This window comes from Cylas formicarius, unplaced genomic scaffold (genome assembly GCF_029955315.1).
Source record: "Cylas formicarius isolate icCylForm1 unplaced genomic scaffold, icCylForm1.1 PGA_scaffold_8__14_contigs__length_24414737, whole genome shotgun sequence".
Taxonomy (NCBI): Eukaryota; Metazoa; Arthropoda; class Insecta; order Coleoptera; family Brentidae; genus Cylas; species Cylas formicarius.
The window spans coordinates 13451197-13478666 of NW_026844361.1; the positions used below are offsets into that span (position 1 = coordinate 13451197).

At 35.9% G+C, this 27470-nt stretch overlaps 4 protein-coding genes across 11 annotated transcripts in view; 3 read left to right on the forward strand and 1 right to left on the reverse strand.

The window, feature by feature from the left end:
* Positions 1-11755, forward strand: part of LOC132706102 (uncharacterized) — a 29158-nt gene extending 17403 nt beyond the window's left edge. The window contains exons 11-18 of one of the 5 annotated variants that reach the window (XM_060677207.1): positions 1332-1438; positions 4165-4511; positions 8681-8946; positions 10189-10421; positions 10602-10924; positions 10965-11089; positions 11142-11285; positions 11337-11755. In XM_060677207.1, the coding sequence (XP_060533190.1) occupies positions 1332-1438; positions 4165-4511; positions 8681-8946; positions 10189-10421; positions 10602-10924; positions 10965-11089; positions 11142-11285; positions 11337-11726 (1935 nt within the window). In that variant the 3' untranslated portion in view covers positions 11727-11755. Of the gene's footprint in view, positions 1-1331; positions 1439-4164; positions 4512-8680; positions 8947-10188; positions 10422-10494; positions 10532-10601; positions 10925-10964; positions 11090-11141; positions 11286-11336 lie in introns of those variants that run through there. The other 4 variants (XM_060677208.1, XM_060677209.1, XR_009619550.1 and 1 more) reach the window with 4 other exon arrangements.
* LOC132706320 (phosphoglycerate kinase) overlaps positions 1-17253 on the reverse strand; it is a 39004-nt gene extending 21751 nt beyond the window's left edge. Inside the window, exons 1-5 of the mRNA XM_060677592.1 lie at positions 17100-17253; positions 16839-17042; positions 16669-16784; positions 16383-16611; positions 16194-16332 (exon numbers count right to left, since the gene is read on the reverse strand). Coding sequence (XP_060533575.1) covers positions 16194-16332; positions 16383-16611; positions 16669-16784; positions 16839-17042; positions 17100-17236 — 825 coding nt within the window. The 5' untranslated portion in view covers positions 17237-17253. The remainder of the gene's footprint in view (positions 1-16193; positions 16333-16382; positions 16612-16668; positions 16785-16838; positions 17043-17099) is intronic.
* A 313-nt stretch (positions 17254-17566) lies between these two features.
* LOC132705924 (kelch-like protein 17) overlaps positions 17567-27470 on the forward strand; it is a 42358-nt gene continuing 32454 nt past the window's right edge. For 3 of the 4 annotated variants that reach the window (XM_060676891.1, XM_060676894.1, XM_060676895.1), the window contains exons 1-2: positions 17567-18468; positions 26471-26712. In XM_060676891.1, coding sequence (XP_060532874.1) covers positions 26488-26712 — 225 coding nt within the window. In that variant the 5' untranslated portion in view covers positions 17567-18468; positions 26471-26487. The remainder of the gene's footprint in view (positions 18469-26470; positions 26713-27470) is intronic. The other variant, XM_060676892.1, reaches the window with a different exon arrangement.
* Positions 18491-22513, forward strand: LOC132705923 (probable cleavage and polyadenylation specificity factor subunit 2). Its single transcript, XM_060676890.1, has one exon. The coding sequence runs from the start codon at positions 18956-18958 to the stop codon at positions 21158-21160; it is 2205 nt and encodes a 734-aa protein (XP_060532873.1). The 5' UTR covers positions 18491-18955; the 3' UTR covers positions 21161-22513.

Below are 27470 nucleotides of genomic sequence, written 5' to 3' on the forward strand. Positions count from 1 at the left end.
TCAGTAATTTATTTGCAGTGTTAAGTAAAGAATTATAACCAGTTTTTATGTTACTGCTACAGCAGTATTTTGGAATATTTTGAAAAACAAAATACAATATGAGGACGGATTTCTATCTACTATGAAAAAGGGTGCTTTTCAAACTATATATCTGCGTAAACTACAGCTCTACTACATATAACTGATGTCATATTTATGTCATTTTATGGAAAAACGTTTGATGCCCTTAACCGCCATTGTTAAATCTTATTGGTTTGTAAGAAAACGCTTTAAACCATTTGGATTTATATTTACATCATCGGTCTCTGGCAGGAACGTGTAATGTATAATCTCTCCATTATAAAGTCAAGGCTTCAATTGGAGACCTTCATTGTATATGGTTTTCATTTTAGTAAAACTAGCACCTCATTCTGCCAGTTTTGTTTTAACAAATAATAAGTAGAAAATCTTCGCAATGCCATTTTAATAAAATCAATTATCCTTGTGATGTATGTAACTTTCATATATGACTTCCTGTTTATTAATTCACCAACATTAAAAATTTTAGCAACGTTTTAAAATTAATCTTGGGAAGTGTCTTTGGTTACTTAGAAACGCTAATTATTAACAGAATTGGAAATGTATATACTATATACTCTTTCTTCGTGTCAGATAGAACTATGTTTGACAGATCAAGTTTCCTCTCGAAACTGCTTAACTCAAACCACTAGATAATTCCGCCCTTTTCTGCTAGAAGTTTTGATTTTTTTCATAACGAACAAGTTATCTCATTTCAGATATTACTTTGTCCAAGGTAGGTCCAAGGAGTGGATTATGCTTCTGATTGAAGTCCTTTCGTCCTCTTTTATTACAGTTTATTTTCTTCCTGCACACCTGGCGGTCACGAATTTGGATGTTCGCGCTTTCAAAATGATTTAAAAAAAAACTCAAAAAGAATTCTTTTTACTTCCAATAAAAAATCGAGTCACAAAATGTTTGTCACAGACATAACAACTCTTCTTCTTTTCTGCTATTACCCGCAAGTTAACGCAATCCGTGATTTTACCAACCTCGCTTAAGCCCGATAGATGGTGCGAATCAGATTAAAATTAACATTTAGATATTTTCAAGAATGAGGAAATGTTAATTAATCGTTCCATAATGAGTGCGGATATAATACTCTTTAATAATAACTTTGGGATTGTAATGACGCCGAAAGACTTTGTTTTATATTTTTTGGTTTACCTCTTAAAATGTGCACAATAAAAGGTCAAGTACTTTTCCGGCCATATTTCAAATATACCTTTCGTTAATCTTAAGTGGAGTCCATAAAAATTGCATTTCTGTTACAGTTGATAAAAAAGCTGGAAAGCATTTTGAGTTCGGCCGTAGACACTAGCTCGGCGGCTAGTTTGGCGAATGATTTGCCAAACGAAACGCTTAAAGGAAAACAGCCCAGGTAAATAAATTTGTGAAATTCTGTTTGAACCGCTTTCTACTTCGAAAAATCTAACTTTTCGAAAATATACGCCCTAGTAAATTTTCTTTAGATCTCGGTAACAGTAAGTCTTACAGACAAGCCGTTGGTACCAATGGAGTCAAAAAATAAACATTTCATTTTTTTTCTCTTTCTCCGTTCTCTGTGTCGCGGATTTTAATTCAATAACTCTCGAGCCACCGACTTCAGATTTGGCAGCGAGGTAAAAGTTCCGACCCACACTCACACTTTTCAAATTGCGCGCAATAAAATGCCGCAAAGTATTTTTTTTTGGGTTATTTCGGTTTTCAGAAAAAAAATATTTTCTCTAAAACTGTTAAGCCGATCAGCAAAATTCTTGCTATAACACTTATTTCGGACATTTTTTCGATTAGATACAGGCTTTTTCAAATGTGGACAAAAATATAAATGAAACTGAAAATTGAACTTTTTCTCAAAGTAAATGATTAGCCCTAAATCAAAATTCGTAAAAAATTTGGATAACTGGCCCAAATCGCTATTTCTTGCACACAATTTAGACGCGATGACGTCATTTACTATGACGGCGTACTGCATTGTTTCAGAAAAGAATTATTTTCTCGAAAACCATTTGCTCTATTGGAAAAATTCACGGACTGGAAAACGTAGGAGATCCAGGACTATAACCTCTGCTTCTGGCAGTTTTTCAATTACGTACAGGGTTTTCGAGGGTAAATTATTAACGGTAAAAGAAAAACAATAAAACATTTGATAATTTGGTTTAAGCAGTATCGTAAATTGTATCGAGAGGGAGTGTCAGACTTCTTCTACCATACAGGGTGCATGAGATATTTGAAAAAATATCATTGGAAATCGCCGTTGCTTTGAAGTTTGGCGATACGTGAAAGTCGCTTTATACTGGGTGTATGCAAAATATAATGACATCGATTTTGCGAAAGTTCCATTGTGATCCACAGGAGCACGATAGAAATACAATGCGTCCCTTTATCACAAGAAAGCGCGAATTTCCTTCTTTTTAAATTAAAAAGGTGCTTCGCGCTACGCGCTACGAACTTGCCCCGCCCAGCGACGATTTTTCGAAAATCAATAAAATCGAATTTTTCGAAAGTATCTGCGCTCGTATAAAAATGTTATATCTCGGTAACGGTAGGTCCTATGGAATCATCGTTGGTACAGACAAAAAAAAATTTTTGTTTGTCCGTTCTCCGTTCTCCATTCTCGTTTTTTGGTTTTTCCTGAATAACTTTCGAACCGTTGGAGCTAGAAAATTGAAATTTGCCTTCTTTTTAACGCTCCACGAGATACATAAGTTTGTATGAAATGGCCTCGATTCAACGCCGGCATCCATCTTTTTTTCGCGATTTTCGACTGTTTTTTGAACATTGCTATGAAACACGATAAGTGTCCGAAATTCAAAGCAATCGACTTCTTATTTGGCACATATATGCAGTTTTGCCCTGTGACGTAACCTATTGAAAATGGGGGCGCTGGGGGGTCGGGAAGTATTTTTACAAAAAATAAAAATCGCGTGTGCAAGGGTCTACAAAAAAGACCATTTTTCAAAAACCGTTTACAAGTCCGAAAAAATTCTATAACCCAAAGACGCAGAGGATACGGGTCCATAAACTTTTATTCATAACAATTTTTTAAAAACGTGCGCTTCAAATTCAAAAAAACTGAAAAATGGGTCCCCGTATTACTGAAAATTGGCAATAATTTAAAATTTGTGGTTTAGTTATACACAAAAATCTAAAAGACCCTGAAAATTATTCTTTAGGGAGTAAATTATTTACCGTAAATCAAAATTAGTACAAAAAATAGCTCATCCGTTTAAAACGTGTTATAGGTCGTATCAAGGGCTACAATTTTTGTATTTATGGTTTTCGTCACATACGCTGTTCGAGATATTTGAAAAAATCCAAATGAAAATCACGATTTCTCGCCCTCAATCAAACGCGATGACGTCATTTACTATTACCACGTATTGCATGGTTTCAAAAAACAAGTAGTTTCTTGAAAACTATTTACTCCATTAGAAAAATTCGGATGCCAGGAAACTAAGGAGATCCAGGGCTATAGCCTCTATTTCGAACATTTTTACGTCGTGTGTTCGCAAAAAATTCTTATATATCCAAGAAATTTCCGCTTTTGTGGGTGAAGTATTGGCGATAAATTAAAAAACCTTTTAAAGATGTAATAATTTGATATGAACAGTATCGTATACTGTATAAGGTTTCGTCTATAATACAGGGGACGCGAGATATTTGAATAAATATAATTTTAAATTGCAATTACCAGTACAAATTTTAATATTTACCGAAGTTTGCGTAACTTTGAAGTCGGCGAGATGTGAAGGACACTTTATACAGGGTGTATTCACAATCAAATTACATCGATTTTGCGAAAGTTCCATAGTGGTCCGCAGAAGCACGATAGAAAAACAATGCGTCCCTCTAGGACAAGAATCCGCTAAGCACCTTCCTTTTAAAACAGCTGGTTCGCGCTATTTGCGACAAAGTTGCCCCGCCCAGTGACAGTTTTTCGAAAGCAATCTGGTTTTTTAAACACCCTGTATAGTAAAGGTAATCTTGTAGATAACACCAAACCGATACCCGATCTTGTTTATATTATTGGCGCCATTTTAATCGTAACATAAGCGTACAGTACTCTACAGTGGGGAAACAACCTACATGCGTGTTAACTTTCAGCACTACATCGACGTCAACGGAAGAAACGTACACAGTGAAGCAACGCTACCGAAAACAAACACCGAAAAGCAAAACTCCAAGTGCAAATAAAAATTTACCGACGACCAATAATTCGCGGTCAAAAGAAATCGGCGATCGATCCAAATCGGCGGACATTAGTCGTGCAAATTTGACTTCTGCTGGAGACCAAGCCAAAACGTTCGATACGGAAAACAAATCGCAATCGATCGCCACGATACTGAATCGTGGCGATTGCGAATGGACTGTAACGTCGGACAAAACGAAAATTGTCGGAAACGATGCGAACGAGAGAATACAACAAGAAACGAAAGAAGATATTGCCGCGGGTGAGTTTTAAGTCATCTATAAAATACCAATAAATCGTAGGGATATAAGAATTATACGTAATTTAATAAAAACAAACACTTGCTTTAATATTACCACACGCATGTTTATTGCTTTGACAATTGTTTCGGTACACTGTACCTTCTTCAGAAAGAATCTCTAAAATAACTATCACAGGGTTGATTACAGACTATCCATACAGTAGGTAGAATCTTTATCTAAGGGTTTAAGAGGGGAGAATTATTTAAGTTGGCTTGATCGTTTAGTAGCAAACTTGTGATAGTTAGTTTAGAGATTCTTTCTGAAGAAGGTACAATATACCGAAACAATTGTCAAAGCAATAAACATGTGTGTGGTAATCTTAAAGCAAGTGTTTGTTTTTATTAAATTACGTATGTAATGAATTATCATCAAGTAACAGTCAACTCAATCAAATATAAGAATTATAGAAATATTAGAAATACTCATTCTGTGACTGACTATACAATTTTTTCAAGTCTTAAAGAAAGATGTAAGGCATTGATAGATGCTTGCTGTGAGGCATCTACCCAAAATTGTTGATTTTTTTTTTAATTGGAACCGCCGTTACATTATGGCATTTTTGGATGCTGCGATCAAAATTAAGTTTTTGATTCGTAAATATTAAAAATTTCTTAAATAATTTAGTAAATAGCTGTAGACCACATGTCATATACCAAACAGTAGAACGACGTGGTATCAGCTACATGGAACTCCGCCTCATTACGACGTGAGTTTCAAAATTGGCCACCAGATAATGAAAAAAAATGCGTATTACAGATAGTTTTTTAGCACTGTGACCGCGCAAATGTAGTCTACAATTAGCAATAGTCTCAAAATATTCTTTTTTTTTTCAAAATCTCATACATAATAATTGTTATTATCCATGTTATTGTGCCCACCTAATTGTTGCACCCGTTGGTTTTTAAATATTGCACATATTGTAAATCAGCGCATATGCATCAATGTCAAGTCGTGACAAAATATCAGAGAAACTGACGAGTCATTAAAATATCTACATTCTCAGACCACCATTTTGCGCCAACAGCATTAACTACAATGAATAGAGAATCACATACAGTTTCTTTATATGCAAATGACACAACAATACTTAATTTGGGTGGAACTTTAAGTGATGCCATGTTCAATCATCTTAACCCATTTTGTCCGAGTGGTGCGTTAATGCACCACCTATTCTATGATTTCTGTGTCACATCTAGGAAATATTTACTACTAAATATTTACTACTAAAGGACATAAAACCGTAGAAATCCCTAATTTATGTGTAAAGGAAAGATCTTATATATGACTACAAAAGTTAACAAAAGCAATACATAAATTTGTATCACATTTTCAAGTAAATCCAAAACAGTAAAAAAAATATATTTTGGATTTGCATTGCCATTTTTGCTAAGTCGATAGTATGTAGATTACATCGCAGAAAACATACGTTGGAAATACTAAATTGATTATGCTTTATTTCTTGAAAATATTTACTAGTGCGTGAATGCACCACTGGTTTTATCCGTGAAACAAAACTTTGTTATTGCGATTTAGATTCATTTGAATTTGAATTGTTGTTGTGTCTATATGTTATGTTTTCTGTTCTAGTTAGTATATTTAGCTGTATTCTGCTTTTTATTGAATCATGATTTTATCAAAATAGGTGTACGTATTGGGTTGTACCAGTAATACATTAATTTGTTTAAATAAAATACCTGTGTGGAAATAGATATTTCATTCAATATTCAATTCAACACATAAGCAAATCTACCAATCGATGTCGCAACTCAGTACTATAGAATAATTATAACAATACTCCGATTTCTTTTCCGTGGCCTGTCTCAGTCATGCATTTACAAGGTTAGCGCCAAAATTTCCTGGCCTGACATAGATGCAGCTCCAGTATCACGATAAAACTTTGTCTTCTTTTAAATATATATCTTAGAAGGCAGCGAAAAAAAATTGAAGTCTTGCGTTTTATTGACAGCATTTTAAACAAGACGTGTCCGAAAAAATGTCACACATAACGCAAATTGAGTATAGAGCAGTCATAAAGTTTTTGAAAAAAGAAGCGTTAGCACCTAAATTTATTAAAGAAAGGCTGGATAGTCTGTACGGTCAAAATTCTCCTTCGTATTCTGTAGTAAAAGAATGGGTAAAATGTTTTCCAATGGAGCAGGAGTCCCTTCAAGATGATTCAAGAACTGGTCGACCAGTGGAGGTCATAACAGAAGATATTGTTGCGATTGTGGAAGAGGTGGTATTGAGTGATCGACTTTTAAAGGTCAAGGAAATCTCAGATATTACTAAGCTTTCTGATACAAGTGTTCGTCGAATCCTGCATGATCATTTAGGTATGCATAAGGTTAGTGCAAGATGGGTTCCTAAAAACCTTTCGGCTATTCAAAAACAACGCCGTGTCGAGTGTGCGCGGTGTTTTTTGGAACTCTGTGGGTCGGAACCGAAGCCTGTGATAGAACCTATTGTGACGGGAGATGAAACTATGGTTCTCTATTATGACCCACTATCCAAAAAAAATATCAATAGAGTGGTATCGTAAGGGTGAAGCCCCTCCAAGAAAATTCAGAGTCTGCCAGTCAACAAAAAAGGTGATGGCCACGATCTTTTGAGATTGTGAAAGAATTATTTTGATAGATTTTTAAAGAAACTAATACCACTGTCAATGGTAAATATTACGCAACATTATTACATAAATTGCGAGACTGCATACGTGTAAAACGTCGAGGAAAACTGACCAGAGGCGTGCGTCTTTTGCACGATAATACACCTGTCTAACAGATAGATCATCCTCCCTATAGTCCAGAAATGGCCCCCAGCGCCTATTATTTGTTTGAATATTTGAAAAAGGACTTACGTGGGAGGCGGTTTAACGACGAAGTTGAGTTAAAAGAGGCTGTTTTAGCTCATTTTGCAGACAAATCAAAATAATATTTTTTTAAAGGGGTTGAGTTGTTAATAAAGAGATGTAATAAGTGTATTGAAGTTAAGGGGGATTATATTGAAAAATAATAACAAATTGTTACTCTACTTTGTTTTTTTCATATTCAGGTCGGGAAATTTTGGCGCTGCCATCGTAAATCTTAAATCATTCAAATCAAACGTATTCCGCAAGAGCTTAATATCATTAAACTAATTGCACTGAACAACGGCTACAATCCGTCCATTATCGATAAAATTATAAATAAAAACAAATTCAGACAACATTAAACTCTATTTATCCGAAACCTAATACGGAACACGAACAATTTAAAACAATTACATATATAGGAGAATCTAGTGAAAAAGTTTCAAAACATTTGTCAAAATGTGGTTGAAAAATGACTTTCAGAACTAACGACACAATAGGATTTTTCTTAAAAAAAACAATAAAACGAAATGTCCAAAACCTCAAAAATCAGGTGTCTACAGGTTGAAATGCGGATCTTGTCCTAAAATTTATATTGGACAAACAGGTAGATCCTTCAAGAAACGCATTAACGAACATAAAAGAGCGTTTAAAAACAACAATCTAGATTCTACTTATGCTACACACTTAAACACAGAAAAACACATTTTTGACGACAATTTTGATATTTTACATACAACCACAAAAAGTAGAAAATTAAATTTATTGGAAGCCACGGAGATTAACAAAATGAAACATTCAAATGTATTGCTTAACGATCAATTAGATTTAAATACCTTTCCTTTATTGAACTTAAATTCTCACAACATTAATTATGGTTTATTGTCATTTTTTGGTATATATGGTAGCAGGTAGTTTGTAAATATTACATTTGATAAAGACACGCTGTTGTCGAAAAAATTGTCATGTAAATATATATAATTTCGCGAAAATCTTAACTTTTAGTTCGTATTTATTTTAAACTCTAAATTTTTGTTCTTCGCCGACGATAAAAAGTTTATTTTGGACGACTGCGTACTTCACTGATCAATTTTTACTTCACTGGGAATTATAATGGAATTATATAAGTTTTACAGGAAAAATAAAAGGGTGAATTCATCTAACAACACAGAAGGAGCAATATATAATTGTTGTTTTTTTTTACGGTAGTCTTGGAGTATTGGGTTTGGCTATTTTTGTTTAGTAATAATCTCGTTTATAAATATAATAACTAAATGTAAACAGCCCTTTTAGAAAACAGAACCGTTAGTAGTGAGACGGAAGCAAATGTTTCGAGCAAGTCTTCAACGACGATGACAATTTCCAAAGCAGAAAAAATTTCGAACGCATCATCGAACGAACAAAGCCTGGAAGGCCTAGAATGCTCGTTGGAAGAACGAACTGAGCAGTCCGCAAGGCAGGCGGAAAAACCTCGGCTGTACGACGAAGTCAACAAGATCATTTCTAGGGTGGAGAATGTCTACAGTCAACTGGAAGAATTTGAAGAAGAGGTAAAAAGATATAACTGGTTCAAACGCCAAAGTCCTTTAAAGGTCTTAATGTGTGGTTAAAGCTAACTGGCTGTGAATACAATCTGAAAGTTTACAAAAGATTCTTGAAATAGTTAACTCTAGTAACAAAATCTTGCTTCTCAACCCAATTCCTTTGAAATATTTAGAACAATGTCACTTTCTAATAAGTACTCGTATGGATTTGACAAAACCCCTGAATATGCACTTAAATTTGGTGCACAATATTTAGTAGATCCTTAGTCTGATGTCATCATTGAATGGTTTTTCTAGCCAGGCTTCTTCAGAGGTACTTAAAAACAATAAAGTTGCAACCATATTCAAAAAGGAGGACAGGCAAGATATTGGAAATTATAGACCACTGTGTGTTTTGTCCTAATCGTCCAAATTCTTTGAAAAAGTGATTAGATTTAATATATTAAAATAAACATCAATTTTGTTTATACCCAGCAAATATATTGTGTTGGCAATATTTGTTGTCATCACTTATATAATTGAAACCCGTCATGAGAATCTCAAAATTGCTGGTCTATATTTCGATTTGTTTAAAGACACCTGCAGCCCACACTGCAGTAATATGGTATTAGAGGAGCTGCGGTGGATTTTACTGAATCACATTTTTCAAGTAGAAATCCATTTGTATGTGTGTGTCAAGATGACGCTACCGCGTATCCAATAATGTTTGATATAAGGTAGGGGGTACCACAGAGCTCCATTCTGGGACCCATCCTATTTGTGATGTATGTGAACAGCTCAACAACTGGTGTTTGCCGAGAAATTAAAAATTAAATACCACAAAACACGCCATGGATGGTCTTTTCTAAGACTCGTAATTATGGAGTCCTCGCTGGTTTGTACTTGATAGTAAAAAAAATACAATGACGGATCATATAAAATGTTTGTCACATAAAACGTCGCGTTTCTTGTCGTCATTCAAGACTAAGCAGTTTTTACATCAACTATAAGCTATTTGGGATCATTCATAACGGAATATTTTATATCATTAGTGAAAAAAAAAAACATTTATTCACTGAGAACAATGGATATGGACAATGGCATAAAGATAAATTGAGAATTTCCAGACATAATGAAATTAGACCACTGACAAATGTTAACACTTTTAAATGATCGCACTCACGCTTTTGAATTTGATTCTTAAATTGCAGAATAAAAAAAGAATATTATTATTGTTTTGGTTCCAAGCGTAGCGATTTTCTTTTTTAGGTGAAACATGAAGAACTGCCCAAGGTGTCCACTTTTAAGGACGAACCGTGCGAAATGGACGTAAAGAGTGACATGTTCCTTACGCCGTTCATGCACGCTTTAAAAGACTTAGGGAAACGCAAAGAAAACAACGAGTCCACGGACAGGAGTCCTTCCTATTATAACATCATTCGTTTCTTAGACACCTTAAGCGACCTAAGGGAAGATCAGCCCCTTGAAGTTTACACCGCGAGGTAAAAGAATCTTTATCCAAGTTATTTGGCTTTCTGGAGTATTCAGATTTCGAATAACGGACACTATTTTTAGGTTAAACAGCCGAAAATAATCGCATCTGAATATTCTGGTAAGTCACAATACTGAAATTCTTTCTTTTTTCGACCTTTTACTTGATAAAGTAACGATTTTTGTTTTAGACATTACCAGTTCCCCCGACAAGTCCACATTCCCAACACTTTCCACATACTAGACATCCAACACAGCTCCCACTACATTCCTACCCCCACTCTATCCCAAATACCACGCCCTAGCGAATCCCTACCGATAATTAATGCTGCTACCAACAAACATCAACCCCCTGCTCAGAGAATGGTTCAAAGAAAACCGAGCGGTTCCGGAAGGCCGGCTAACGCGGTAAAGTTCAAAAAATCGAACCAACACTTTGCTGTAAAAGCTAGCAAACAAGAAAAAGCGACTCAAGCAACCCCCTGTCCCCTTCACAACACAAGACTTGTAACAGGTAATTCTTTTCAAACCACGTAAACGACATATGAAATTAGGGCTTATAGATAGTACCAAGAGAAAACTGAGCGAGGAAATTTGTTCCTCTGAAGCTGATGACACGTCGATATTAATCGACCAGATCAATCAGCTGCGTGAGATTGAGAAAACAATAGGACCCTTTGTATTATCACAATAATGGTTTTACCAAATTTTATAGACGTTTTATCTTGCAGCACATGTCAACTGATCTGCAAAAGGCAGAATGTCAGTTCTCGGAATGTTGCAAGGAAGAAGAAAAATCTGATACAAATAGTAACGCATCAAAGGAGATTATAAAGATAGAAGACAAAAATCTCGTCGAGATATCCCATCCAACCGTAAGAGTTCTTTTTTTCGTGAAGTGGAAAATTTTAAATAATTTATTGCAGATAATTGAAGGAAATTACGGAAAACGAGCGATGCAGGAAGTCAAACGCACCTTGAGTCAAGACGACGCTTCCAAAAAACGGAACAGCTTGGAAAGGCTCAAACAAAAAGAGGAAACATTCTTAAAGGAAACCGTACTTCAAAGACCGATTAGACACTTGAACGATTTCATCGATCCCGAGTTGCTCAAGCGCGCGGTACAAGAGAGACAACAAATCAGAATGTCGAGGAGGAAAAGTATGACCGATATAGTACAAACGAAAAAAACCATCCTTAAATCAGATGGCGAAAAGCATAAAGGACAAAAGGAAACGTTACTAAAGGGTGTTTACGCTTTCGTGTACCTGCTGATGTTTACGGCACTAAATTTAGAGTACAAGTGTGTTTACTAATCTTGTAATATCTCAATAAACATGTATCTTTTTTTTATATTATAGTATTGTTTTTCCAAACACATAATAACATATATGTGAACAAAATTAGTTAAAGATACTAAAGGGCCACTTCAAACACAACAATAAGACAAAAATCTAGATATGAGAGTACAAAGAGACGCAAGTGAACATGAAAAATAATAGCAACGGCAAACCCGACAGAAAAACTCGACAGCATTGAATGAGGAGAAGAACCAATAAAGGATGAAAGATGTAATACAAACAGCTCGGAGAATGAAAGTACAAGAATATTATATAACACCCGACTGGACCAGAAGATATAGAAAATAGAATTCACCAATATAGAAGAGTACAAATATATAAGGATATGTATACGAGGGCAGCGCCAAAATTTTCAGACCTGAATATGAAAGAAACAAAGTAGAGTAACATTTTTTTATTATTTTTCAATACAATCCCCCTTAACCTCAATACACTTATTACATCTCTTTATTAACAACTCAATCCCTTTAAAAAAATATTCTTTTGGTTTGTCTGCAAAATGAGCTAAAACAGCCTCTTTTAACTAAACTTCGTCGTTAAACTGCCGTCCACGTAAGTGATTTTTCAAATATCCAAACAAATAAAAGTCTCTCTAAAACACTTTAAAATGGCAGCTTGTGCAACACCAGATGCATTATCGTGCAAAAGACGCACGCCTCTGGTCAGTTTTCCTCGACGTCCTACATGTTTGCAGTCTCGCAATTTATGTAATAATGTTGAGTAATATTTACCATTGAGAGCGGTATTATTTTCTTTAAAATTTATCAAAAGAATACCTTCACAATTCCAAAAGATCGTGGCCATCACCTTTTTTGTTGACTGACAGACTATGAATTTTCTTGGAGGTGCACCACTATCCCTCCCGACCCTTACGATGCCACTCCGTTGATTCTTTTTTCGATAGAATCTCATAATAGAGAACCATAGTTTCATCTATTGTCACAATGGTTTCTGTCACAGCCTTCGGTTCTGACCCACAGATTTCCAAAAAAGACCGCGCACAGTCCACACGGCGTTGTTTTTGAATAGCCGAAAGGTTTTTAGGAACCCATCTTGCGCTAACCTAATGCATACCTAAATGTTCATACAGGATTCGACGAACATTTGAATCAGAAAGCTTAGTAATTTCTGAGATTTCCTTGACCTTTAAACGTCGATCACTCAATACCACCCCTTCCACAATCGCAACAATATCTTCCGTTATGACCTCCACTGGTCGACCAGTTCTTGAATCATCTTCAAGGGACTCCTGCCCCATTCGTAAACGTTTTGCCAATTCTTTCACAACAGAATACGAAGGAGAACTTTGGCCGTACACATCATCCAGCCTTTCTTTAATAATTGTAGGTGCTAACTCTTCTTTTGTCAAAAACTTTATAACTGCTCTATACTTAATTTGCGTTATTTGCAACATTTTTTCGGACACGTCTTGTTTAAAATGCTGTCAATAAAAAACTATTTGACGCAAGACTAATTTTTTTTTCCCAGCCTACTAAGATATATATATATATATATATATATATATTATATATATATATATATATATATATATATATATAAGTTTCATAGTGATACTGGAGCTGCATCTGCAGACCGGGAAATTTTGAGACTAACCTCGTACATTGGAGTGAGGTGGCTTTTACTTAATGACAATCCATTTAACATAATTGAATTAGAACAAAAAAATGTTCAGAATTTCACAAGTATTTAATGATTTGTGACAGCTGTTTCCGCAACACCCTGCCTTCATCAAATACAAAATATAACAATATTCCAGGTAGTAATAGAATTTTAATTACCGGTATAGCGGGTATAGGGTTATAAATTTAAATTTAACAAGGGAGACACATTTAAATCCAATTGGACATTAAGTAATAAATTCGAATATCTCATTTTGTTAATCTCCATACCTTCAACAAACTTAGTTTTTTGCTTTTTGATTGATTATGTATAATATCAAAATTATCTTCGAAGTTGTGCATTTCCGAATTTAAATGAATGGCATAGTTAGAATCCCAACTTTTATTTTTATGCGCGCTTTTATGTTTGTTAATGAGTTTCTTAAATTTTCTACTGGTTTGTCCTTTATAAATTTTGGGACATGATCCACATTTCAACTTGCAGGATTTTTGAGTTACCTATCAAAGTGGGGTCGTAAGCATTGTTAAAAGCCATTTGTTTTATAATATTTAATTATTTTTCAAAATTTTCTCTAGAAAGTGGTGTATTAAGTAGTCTGTGGATAAAAGCATAAAAGGCGTCCATTTTGTGTGTGTAAGGGTGATTTGAGTTCTTATGTATTATTGTGACCGTGTGTGAAGCTTTATGGTAAATGGAAAAATTTTGTTTGTTCTGTAGTTTAGTTACAGTTCAGTTCAGAAAGTTTAGAGAGTTATCTACTTTCGACTCGATGGTAAATTTTATAGGGATATGTATGATATGATTCAAAATGGATTGCAATTGTCTTTTGATTTCAGTGAAACAAGCAACAACATCATCCTTTACTCAGAGGATGTTTGGGTATGATATTTTCTATATACACTCCGCGGCAGAGGAGGCGCTAGGCTATATAAAGAAAAACGGGAAACAACAAAAACCTTTTTGGTCTGATGACGAGATCGAATACGTAATAGAAGAAAAACGAAAAAAATACCACAAGTATTTAAGCTCAAAAAATGTAGATGACAAATCGAGATTCAAAGATTCACAAGCCAAACTGCAAAGAAAGATATGAGGAAAGAAGGATAATAAATGGGAAAGGACATGCGCAAAACTCAATACATATATAGGAGGAAGGAAAAGTACGGAAAGTTGGAGACTTCTTAGAAACATGAGAACAGAACTAAGAAGAAACGTATTCTCATCAATATCAATATCACCAATACTTTGAAATGATGCTGACTGAAGATAGGCCACAATTTAAAGATCACTCAAACGTAGACTTAAATATAGTCGTACAAGGATAGCAGTAACAGAGGTCAAGAAAACATGTCAAAGACTTAGAAATGGCAGAGCCCCACGACCTGGAAGTATCGAGAGTTAAAAGAAAATTATTTGGAGAATGCACTAAAGATTTGGAAGCGAAATACGATTGAATACATGGCCGGCAAGCTGATGGAGGAATACGACAAGTGGGGTTTGGAAGTCAATATCGACATGTATCGGGTGATCCAAACTCTAGGGCCTCTATGGCTTTAAGCAGCATTGTTAGCCCAAAACTTATATGCATATTACGGGTTCGATTTTCGCGAGAAGTCAAAAACTGAAAACCTCATCATATGTCAAGGCATTTTTGAACTACAGGGTGATTCTTAAAAATGTGTGATTTTAAAGGCCCTCTATAACTTTTTACACAAAACATACACACACAAAACGGATAAAATAGGCCGCAGTTTTGTAAACAATCCGTATTCTTGTAGATGACGTTTTAACTTTAAAAATATTTTTGAGCGGTTGCCTTCTTTCCTGATATCTCTGGAAATATAGATTTAACGCCGTCTGTCGATTTTCATTACTTTCAATATAACATGTTACATGTCGTACATTTCAAAGTTTTCACATTTTTATAGCTTGACGAAGGCGCCACTTTTGACACTTGGGCTTGTGTATCATGGCAATTGTTTATCTGATCATAGCTACCTAGATAGATACCGTAAAACTGCATAGGTCAGAGTTAAACACAGCCTACTATGGTAATTATTAAAAATTGCAGATATCTTTTTAACTACGTTTGACAGGAAATTTTATTTTAAAAACTTTTTTTTTAATTGGGGTATTCCATTTAAAAAAATGTAACTTTGTGTTATATCTTGTAAACTAAAGGCTTTAAGACAAAATCGGTGAAACAGGTAGATTTGCCCTTAAAAAAATCTTCAAAAATTTTTTTTTAATCTTTACAAATAAAAGTTTATAGAAACGCACATTTTTAAGAATCACCCTGTAGTTCAGAAACGCTTTGACATTCATGATGTGGTTTTTAGTTTTCGACTTGTCTTGAAAATCAAGTCCGTAACTTGCATATTAGTTTTGGTCCACCTAAGCTGCAAAAGCCATAGAGTCTACTCAAATTTCGACCACCCGGCACACCATTAAACACTGCAGTGGATACAAATATCTGGGAATGAAAATCGACAAAGAAGGGATGAAGCAATAGCGGAGTTGAAGGAAGAAGAACAATTTCTATGGGACAAAAATATAAATGTAAATAACAAAACAAGAATTTAAAATTCAACCGTTAAAAGCATTACAATATATAGCTTTGAAGTAAGAGAAAAAACACAGAAAACGCTAAGAGCCAGGGAGACAGCCTACTTTCGATAGTCGAAGCTTCTAAAAAAAGGAAGAGCTTGTAATCTTGTAATATCAAAATAAACATGTATCTTTTTTATTATGATATTGTTTTTTCAAACACAAATAGCTCACCTTCATGCCATTCAGTTCCTTCAGGAAGGTGTAAGCCATGCCTCCGCCGATGATCATCTCGTTAACCTTGTCCAATAGGTTATCGATTAGCTGAATCTTGTCTGCCACTTTGGCACCCCCCAAGATCGCCAAGAACGGTCTAGCATTTCCAGCAATTAGATTCGTTAACACAACAAACAGTCGCCTTACCTTTCCGGATTGTCCAAAGCCTTAGCGAAGTACTGCAGCTCCTTTTTGAGCAAAAAGCCGGAGGCACGTTGATCGTACCCCTCTCCGAGCATGGAGGAATGCGCCCGATGGGCGGTGCCGAACGCGTCGTTTACATAAAGGTCGGCCAATTTCCGCAAACTTTCGCGGAACTCCTTGACTTTCGCTGGATCCGCTTTGACTTTGTTTCCAGAAGCGTCGACTCCTTTTCCTAAAATAGCACGGAAAATACAATGTGGAAATGACAAATTTGTCATATGTAGCTGACCTTCCTCCTCAACATGGAATCTTAAGTTTTCGAGCAGAATTATGGAACCTTGCTTGGGATCGAGGCAGGCTTTTTCCACCTCAGGACCCACACAATCTGGCAAAAATATTATGTCTCTAAAACAAGGATTGCTTAAAATGTATTAAAAGGTACACACAACACGGGTTTACCTGTTTAGAAGCTTTTGAAGTTCATCAGCGACTGGTTTAAGGGTATATTTGGGGTTTGGGTTTCCGTCAGGACGTCCCAAATGTGAAGACAATACCACACTTTTGGCATTTTTATCTAAGGCGTATTTAATGCTATCCAAAGCCGCGACAATGCGTTGGTTATTCGTGATTTTCCCTTCCTTTAAAGGTACGTTGAAATCCACCCTAAAGTTGAGGTTATAAAACGATACCACCAAACATTTTGTCTATCATTATTCTCACCTTATAAACACTCGCTTGTTCGTTAAGTCAAGAGCATCGATTGAAAGTTTATTTAAAGACATGTTCAAGTTAGATGTTACAACAATTTCAGAAAAAAACCACCGCTTGACAACCCCAATAAATGTAACCAATGTCATATGAAGGTCGTCGAAATTAGATTACTCAGAACTTTTTTTCAAAATAAATCGCTGAGATTTGAGTACGCAATGATTTTCGTTAAAAAATATAAAACGCAATTATCATAATTTTGTTTATTTTAAAATATATTTTTTTAATGTATTTAAAAAGAATTTTTTAATGTCACATTTGCTTAATAGATGCCGCTGATAACTGATTTCAAAAAATTTTGAAAAACAGTTGAAATATTCATATTTTTTTCGCCATCTAAAAAGCTATGGATGAATAAAATTAAAACTAAAACACCGTAAATATATTTTATTTCTTTGAAACCGGACACAATTCTGGCACACTTTAAACAAATTTATTTTTAATTTCGTCCGTCTCAAGGCCTTCCAAGCAAAGAAATAAATAACACAATGAGAAACAAAGCGTTTTCATTGTAAGTATTCCACAAAGACGATTTGAACTTAACCCAGTATATTGAACTTGCTTGGCCAATTATTGTATTTAAAACTGAGTAGGTATAAAAAGTTTAATGTACCGTTCCATTTTTTATCACATTTGCTTTTTGACTTATTTAATTAATTTGCGCGAAGCATTGCATCAAAAATCACCACAATGGTGATGGTGAGTTGTTTCCTTTGTTCTAAGGAATACTTACAAAATAAATTCAAAAATAATAGCTTGTGGTTAGTATGATTCCTTCATATTAGTTTCTGCGATGGATGAAAGTTTCCTGCTTCCGTAGTTCCGCTTTTCCGAGTCTACTTTTCCGATATACGACGTTGCCAAGAGGTACAACAACGCAATGAAATCTCTGGATTTTATTCTATATTGGTGGTATCACATGGGCAAATTTGGCAACTGATTTGAATTTCGGTTTTCTCTGTCACAACCGGGCTCACATTCGGGTGGTATTCGGTCGGCAATTTTTGAGTGATGTGAATGTGAATTGGGTCTATAACGTGCGTTATTGACTTGTTTTTAAATTACGATCGGTTGTTAGGGGTCGTGCTTAATTTTTGATGTAATACGCGTGATAATATTTTGTGATAGTATTGTTCGGGGTGAATTTATTTTTTTTTGGATTTGATTTTAGTCATTAGTTTTCCACCAATTTTCCCCTTGTGTTAATCTGAATTGGTGTATATTTAATATGTTTAATTAGTAATTGGCCGCTTCTAAAAAGGCTTTTTCTGTATTTTAAGGACATGTCTTTATTGTGAACAGCAAGATCACATCAAAGAAGGTAAGTTTTAAAGCAATGTAATTGCTAAGAATTTGGGTGTAGGTTTTGCACATTAATATGTAACGAATAAATCTCATATTGCGCAGGATATTAAATTAAATCGCTTCAGTTGGCTCGTTACCCTCTGTCGCTTTTTATATAAATAAAACAACTCAAAATTAAATCAAAGTAAGAAAAAAAAAGGTGGTAAAATCATTCGGTAATACTGAAATAACACTAAAACTGGTGAACGTAGGTTAATTTTCATTATTTAAATTGCCATTAGTGAATCTAGAAATTAAAAACACGTCTTTGAGTTTACTATTTGTTCGGCAACCTTAGGGCATAGAATAGGTTGAAAAGCGAGTTCCAGCTGTGGCGCGTAGTTGTTTCTCGTTACGTCTCCCCCCACTCCATTGGCGTTCTAACCTTAATATTCTGTGGCGTTTACCTTTTTGTTGGGCTCGTGCGATATTTCGGTTTTGCTGCTTTCTCATGGTATGACGGAATGACTTCGATCATAAAACTCCAAACCCTATCGGGGGCGATGGATGAATCGCCTCCCTCGTATCTGCTCCAAATAGACGACGTAAAGATTCTTTTAGATTGTGGATGGGATGAAAAGTTTAACATGGAATACATAAAGGAAATTCGAAGACACGTTCATCAGATCGACGCGGTTCTGCTATCCTATCCGGACATCATGCATTTAGGGTCGTTGCCCTATTTGGTAGGAAAGTTGAATTTAAATTGCCCCATATATTCCACAATTCCAATATACAAGATGGGTCAAATGTTCATGTACGATTTGTACCAGTCTCAGTACAACATGAAGGAATTCGGACTATTTAACTTGGACGATGTTGACGCCACTTTTGAGAGAATCATACAATTAAAATATAACCAAAATGTGCCGCTCAAGGGTAAAGGTTATGGTTTGACCATAACGCCCTTGCCCGCGGGGCACATGATCGGGGGCACCATATGGAAAATAATGAAATCGGGCGAGGAAGATATTATCTACGCGAACTCGTTTAATCACAAAAAAGAACGGCATCTGAATGGCTGTGAACTCGAAAAACTCCAGAGACCGTCTTTGCTCATAGTCGATGCGTTCAATGCCACTTACCAGCAGGCCCGACGCAGGACCAGAGACGAAAAGTTGATGACGAACATTTTGCAGACGTTAAGGAATAGTGGCAACGTTCTCATAGCGGTGGACACGGCCGGGCGTGTTTTGGAGCTCGCCCACATGCTGGATCAGCTGTGGAGGAACAAGGAATCGGGACTGCTCGCTTACTCGCTGGCGTTGCTCAGCAACGTCGCCTATAATGTGGTGGAGTTCGCAAAATCCCAAATAGAGTGGATGAGCGATAAGCTGATGAGGAGCTTCGAGGGGGCCCGCAATAACCCATTCCAATTCAAACATCTGCACATTTGCCATAGCCTGCACGAGCTAAATAAAGTGCCCAGTCCGAAAGTGGTTTTGGCCAGCACCCCCGACATGGAAAGCGGCTTCTCTAGGGAGTTGTTTCTCCAGTGGTGTTCCAATCCGAACAATAGCGTGATCCTCACCACGAGAACGTCCCCCGGCACCTTGGCCAGGGATCTTATTGAAAACGGAGGCGGTAGGACGATAGATATAACAGTGGAGCGAAGGGTCAAGCTGGAGGGGGCGGAACTGGAGGAATTCGAGCGCCAGCAGAGGCACAAACACGAGACGGAACTGAAAGAGGAGGACGATTCCGATTCGGACAGCGATATAGAAATGTCAGTCATATCGAAAGGGCGGCACGATATAGTGATCAAGCAGGAGGGTAAAATATCGGGCGGGTTTTTCAAAGTCACCAAGAAACAGTATCCCATGTACCCGTTCCGGGAGGAAAAGATAAAGTGCGACGATTACGGGGAAATAGTGAAAATCGAGGATTACAAGTTGGCGGACGTGGCGATGGAGGGAGAGGACAACAAAGAGAACGTCGTGATCAAACAGGAGGACGACGAAGACATCGAGGAGATCACCGAGGTGCCATCGAAGTGCATAATGCTTCCCAGGACGATTCAAGTGAACTGTCAGGTTCAGTATATCGATTTCGAGGGCAGGTCGGACGGGGAGTCGTTGAAGAAAATTCTGTCCCAGCTGCGGCCGAGGCGCGTGATCGTGGTGCACGGCACCCCCGAGGATACCGAGATCATCAAGAATCACTGCGAGGAAAACATCAACGCGAGGACGTTCGCCCCGCGGAAAGGGGACGTCGTGGACGCTACCAGCGAGACCCACATTTACCAAGTGCGACTGACGGACGCTCTCGTGTCGCAACTGCAGTTCAAGAAGGCCAAAGACGCGGAAGTGGCTTACGTGAGTGCGCAAATAATGCTCAGAGAGACCCAGGCGGACGCGAAACGATTGGATGCCGATAACGAGCCCATGGAAGAGGAGGACGACGAAACGAGGATATTAACGTTGGAACCGTTACCGGACACCAAGCTCCACGAACCCGCGTTCGTCAACGAACTGAAGCTGTCGGAGTTTAAGCAGACGCTGGCGAAAGCGAATCTTCCTTCCGAGTTTTCCGGAGGTGTTTTGTGGTGCTGCAATGGGACGATAGCGGTCAGAAAAGCTGACGAGGGGAAGATCGTTTTGGAGGGTTGCATTTCCGAGGACTATTACAAACTAAAGGACCTGTTGTACGAGCAGTTTGCAATATTGTAAAGTTGTGCCCTTACCTGGTCTCGATTTTTAAGCGAAACGTTTTTTTTATAAATAAATTATTTTATTTATGATCCGATAAAACATTGTACATTTGAATAAGGCTAATCTAGCGCCGGACTAAGTTTATCAGCAAGTTTCTATATATATCTAATGTCGGCCGCGCCTTAAACTCTCACAGTTTCTTCTTCTTCTTGTCAATATTTTGGCTTTGCAACTAGTCAGTCTGCCAGCTCATTAGGGGAGTCCTCAGCTTGACGAGCCGCGCTCCTGGGAATTCCTATCTACTTTTACCCTCTGATATTGTATTTTATTTACTTTACTCTATAAAGAGTAAATTAACTCCCACAGTTAAAAATATGTCAGTTATAAAAGATTCTTCTTAAATTCCTTGGCCTTTGTCTCGAACCATTAAACAAGATTAGTTGAATGAGATAAAAGTGTTGTGAATTTAGGTGCGAAATACACTGAGGCTACTAAAATTAAAACTATTTATGTGTTGACTAAAATCGAGATTATTCAGTATTCGTCAAGAGCTTGTCCCAATTCTAAGCTACTATTGTCGCCATTGAAATTTCAACCCTGAATTTTTGTTCATTTTTAGATTTTTGCAAAAGTTAAGTGTATAATTGTCGATTGTTGCGAAAAAGAAACGATTGAAGAATTTTGAGTTAAAACCCGACGACATAGTTTGACATTGGAGAAAACTGTTTGCACTTTACTTTTTGTGGTCAATTAAAATTCTTCCTATTTGAAATACTTTCGTCTAAAACAAGATATCATGGTATCACTTATTATAAATCAATCATAAATCCTATTGAAGTTTGTAACATGTATACGAATATTCCGAAGAATTTTCATCAAGTGGTAATGTAGATATTATAGAAAAAACATCGACAACCTTGTATCTCAAAAGTTAAGACGGTTACCACATATCAGTTTTTCTTTTAAAAATATTTCCATTCTATTAGAAAATACCATTTACAGGGGTTAAGTCGAAAAAATTTTTTTCTGTGTCTTTTTTTTTTGGCATTTTGGTTTTATATTATTATACTGTTCATTCTGGTAATTAAAATAGTAGTAGTAGCTTGACTGACATTTGGAACGTTTTTTTATATGTGACAATGTCCAGTGTAAACATTGTTTATGTTGGAAGAATAAAATAAAATAATCAAAAATAAGACTTTTTTCGTTTTTGTAAACATAAATCATTTTATTAATTAATTAATTACCTTAAACTTTTTTGTTGAAAACTCCCTATAGCGAAATTCTGTATAACGTAAAACTCTGTATTACAAACAAAGTTTGTTGTTCTATTTTGTCTTCATACAAAGTTATGTATTAATCCACTCTGTATAATGAATTTCTCAATTTCTATATCGAAAGAAAGGTAAAGGTAAAAGAGGTAACCAAGTAAGGAATGTAGGTTGACTTGTAATTGAGTCTCTTACCTTTTCAGAATTCCTTACCCTTTCAGAATTCCTTACCCTAATAATCTAATTACCGAGAACCAGGTCGTCCAAAGTGTTTTTCTCGTAATAAACGATTATGTTAATGCCTTTATCGGTATGTATAAAGCACACCATTGTTTGAATCGGTTCTAATTTGACTTAGTGAATACGGCGAGCATGGAGAGTAAGTGAAACATTTTATCTCTAGATGATAAAGTTGCTTTAATTCGGGAGGTCGAACGGGGAGAAAAGAAAAGTGATGTGGGACGTCGATACTGACTTACACCGTCGACTGTATCCACGATTTGGAAGTGCAAAGAAAAAATCATTTAGGGTGAAGCGGGAGGCAGTTCCAGTAAAAAACTAAGAAAGCCAAAATTTGAAGATTTGGATGGGGCAATGTTGCCGTGGTTCCAACAGCAACGTCTTAAAAATGTAGCACTCTCTGGACCTATCGTAAAACTAAAAGCAGAAAAGTTTGCTGAACAGCTTGGCATTATCGATTTCAAGGCTTCGGAAGGATGGTTGGGAACTTCAAACAGAGACATAGTATAAATTATCGACAGTGATGTCGACAAAAACGTCACTAATGATTGGCTGGAGAAGACGAGACCAAAACTAGCAGAAAAGTACCCTGCTTACGATAGTTTTAGTGCTGACGAAACTGGTAATTTTTACAAAATGACGCCAGATAAAACTTAAATTTCGAAGCGAAAAGTGTGCTGGTGGAAACTTTCTAAAGAACGTATAACAGTGTTAGTAGCTGCCAATCTGAGTGGGAGAGAAAAAAGAAAGTTATTCGTGATTGGAAAATCAACTAACCCTCGATGTTTTAGGAACATCAAGCATTTGCCGGTCACTTACAAGGCAAAGAAGTCTGCATGGATGACATCGCTAATTTTTGAAGAGGAGATACGGAAATGGGATGCAGAATTAAAGGGGAGGAAAATATTACTTCTCCTAGATAACTGCCCTACACATCCCCATATTCCAAATTTACGGAATATTGAATTTCTTCCATCCAAAACAACAAGTGTATTACAGCCGATGGACCAGAGCGTAGTAAAAAGTCTTAAGAGTCGATAGAGGAAAAACATTTTAAAGGAAATGATCGAGTCCGAAGACAAATTTTCCACTAATATGCTAGATGCAGTCAACTTTATTAGTAAAGCTTGGAAAGAGGTGACAGCAGAAACAATTCAATACTCCTATCGTCATACAGTACTTATTACCGAGACAGAATGCGAACAGGACTTGGAAGATGATCAGCCACTAAGCGAGTGGATAAAGCAGTTTACAAGTGAGGTGATAGATCAGGATTTGCCTACAACAGCAGACTTGACAGACGAAGCCATATTACAACAAGCAAGAAAAGGTGAGGAAGAGCACCAAGAGCAAGAAGAAGTTGAAGAACTTGATCTGGGACCACCACCAATCATTCAACAAGAGTTTAATATTCAGTTAAGCTGCTAGAGAATTTTTTTATGTATCATGGGGAAGATGCCCCTCATGGTGAAAATACAAGCCAAAGTACGAGATGCGTATTGGCATACTAAAAAAATTCAAATGAAAATGACCGATTATTTGAAACATTAAATGTAGTTTTTAAATATTTATATAAAATGTTCCTAAGTAGATGTTAAAATATGTATATAAAATAATTAAATATTACAGAACACATATGCGTATTGTTATTTTTCAAGTGTTGGTCAGGCCGGAAACTTTTCGCCCCACTCTCGTATAACATGTAACACCATTGATTGCTGAGTTTGAGACGCATTGTAAGAATGTATCTTTTTCGAAAGTACGATTACCATATTGAACAAAATGAAAAAAATATTTTCTTTGCTTTTTTTTACATTTCGCCTTTAATCGTAAGTTTTTAAACGATGAAATGAAAAAAACAAACTTAATTAAACCGAAGAAACAAAATTTTGAAAAAAACATTTTAAAAATATGTTTACGTCCGTTTTCATTTTTTTTTTAAATTTATAATGACAATTCTCTCACCCGCATTTTGAAAAAAAGTTTTAAGCGTATTTTTTTTATATTTCTACTTCATAGTTTTATAATTATAACACAATACAAAAAAATCCACATAACCTAAAAATCTTCTTCTTCTTCTCCCTTCTATGGCTTTCTACTAGGCAGTCTGCCAGCGCATTCGGGGGAGTCCTTAGAATGTCGAGCGAAGCTCCAGGGGGAATCCTATTTTTTCTATCTTCTGGGTTCTTTTTTCCTTGTTTTAACTTTTTATATCGTTCTCATTGATGATCAGCTGCTCATTGATTAAGGTTTTTATTAGTATTAGGTGTGAAAGGAGGAGGAGGTTGAAGGTTTACATTTTCTTATTATTATTTTCCTATTATTATTTTTTCTCCATATGTATATATTTAGTTTTTTTTTTCGTAGCTTAATTTTGTTAAAGTTTAGAAATGAGACTAAAATCTCTATAATTGTTGTATTAGGTTTACTCAAAACTGTAAAGATACTGAGAGGGATCTCGGTGCCCTATCTAATTAGCGATTTATACGTATCGAAACTGCGGATCGTGTTTATAGGACATTCAAAAACTATATGGTTAAAGTCCTCAATATTTCCACCCTCACAATAAGGACTATCTGTGTATGTGTTGTTTAGTGAGGCAGTGTCCTGTTCTCATTTTTGTGATGGAAGTAACGTGGCCTCTGTCTTTAAAATTTAATTCTGTTCTATTTGAGTTAAAACTTCTTAAGTTCAACTGAATTATTTTCAATTTGCGATTGAATTTTTTTTTACGAATCTTCATTTGGGGTATCAAGATCCATATAAGTGTTCAGATTTAAGTGGTTTAAAATCAAGATTTTTTAAAAAGTATTGGGTTTTTTCTGAGGTATTTAGAAAATGTTCTATAAGGGTTCTAGTCAAAATGTCTTCATCGCATAGTATTGAGGTCGATGGACTGGTTGTGTGCCAGTCCGTATGATTATTTTGCAGATCACTTCTTGTACAGGCGTTTGTCAATATTTGTTTGGTTATTCTTTTCCGGTGTCGAGTTAGGAAGGTCTCATCATGAGCCTGTTTATCGTAGCTTTTATAGATTAATCTTCTTTTATTCGGTTCGTCGGAGACAGTCTGCTGATAGGTTCTTTTGTATTTGTAGTTAAAGTCTGCCAAACGTCTTTGAGAAGGGGCTATGTAGTTTTTATTTGTACGGTTGTTATTATTCTAGACATATCTGTTCCTGAAAACTGGGAATTCGTTCGGTTGGTATGAAAAGTTTTCGCCATTGTTGGTGTAAGTTTTGGGGCATAATTTGTTTGCATCATAGAAAGTTATGTTCTTGTATGTCATGAGTCTTTTGATGTTTTGTTGTCTTTTGTATTCAGGGTAGTTCTTAGAGGCGGTACAATTGTAATGAGTAGGAATATGGGTAATATCGTCGGTCTCTTCGTGAAGTTTGTCTGAGCAATTATAATACTTTTCCCTTTCAGTTCTTCCTTGTGTGTAAATTTCTTTTGGTAGTAAAATTCCAAGGACAGTGACTTGAATTATTTTTGCCACAGATGTGCAAATGTTGGAGAAGTTTTTTTCAATGTCTTCGTCAATATCTACATTTCTAACTATACCTTTACATGTCGCGAAATTAAATGGAATAAATATTCCAAAACCATTTTCTAAAATATATTGGTTTTTTAGAAGGCTGTTTTGGATTTTTTAACGCCCTTGAGCTGCAATTTAAATATTTCTCTTGTTAGTTTAAGAGTACTAAATCTACCTATATTGTATATAGACTATGAAGGGACCAACATCTTCATTGTCATACAAAATATTTTCCTTTGTTTGCTGTGTTTGTGTGAAATTTGTTTTTTTCTTATTTTAGACTCTACTATTCAAACCATGAGCAACGCAGTGGACCAAGGCCCGTTGGCAGGTCTAGCTTTACCGGATAGCCCTGGATTGTCTTCTAGCGGAGGGTCGATAGTTTTCGAAGCCGCCACACAAACGCCAACTTCCGAGGGCTGTGATTCACCCTTATTTACGCAGAAAGGTTACTGTTTAAAGACGGCCGGTCACAGTGCTCACGCGCTCACCAACATACAAAAGATGCGGCTACACGGTCAAGTAAGAGTTTTCCTTTCGTCGTCAGTTTCGTATTTTCCGGTACACCCTGTAGTATATACTGCCGTCATAATGAAAGGTCGAATGAAAGGTTATGTATGTATGTATATTGATGTACAGGGTGAGTCACCGGTAAAGTTCTCATCTCATTGACTTTAAAATTTTGAAACCAATGATCCTCTATCGTTGACTCACCCTGTACATATGTACATCCTACTTATGCAATATATCGCAACCTCTTAGTTCTAATTATAGAGAAAAGTAAAAGCTGCGATTTTCAAAAAGTAAAAAAATATTGATCAAAATCGAAAAAGATCGACCTTTCTGCGTTTTCCATATGACGGCAGAGTAGTTAAAGGGATCAAAGACGTGATGCTTAATAAGAACATTAGTTTCTTTTATGTTACTAGTGCTTTTGCAACTAGTTTAGATGTAGAATGGTTTCTCGGTCAGTTTTAAAAATATTTGGGAAAAAAACTTATTCTTCATCAGATATCAATTTCCTCCAGGAACTCGTACATTCCTGGAGGAAATTGATATCTGATGAAGAATAAGTTTTTTTTCAAAAAAAAAAAGTAATTGGTTATATTAAATCGATTTGATTAATTATTAACTATTAATAAAAATTATTAATTGATTAATTTAATTTAATTTATTAAATTTGAGAGTACCGCAGAATGTCATTAAGAAAAATTGGTTGGAATTAAAAACTCCGTTCAAATATCCAATTACATCGGTTTATATTGAAGAATAGTATAGTG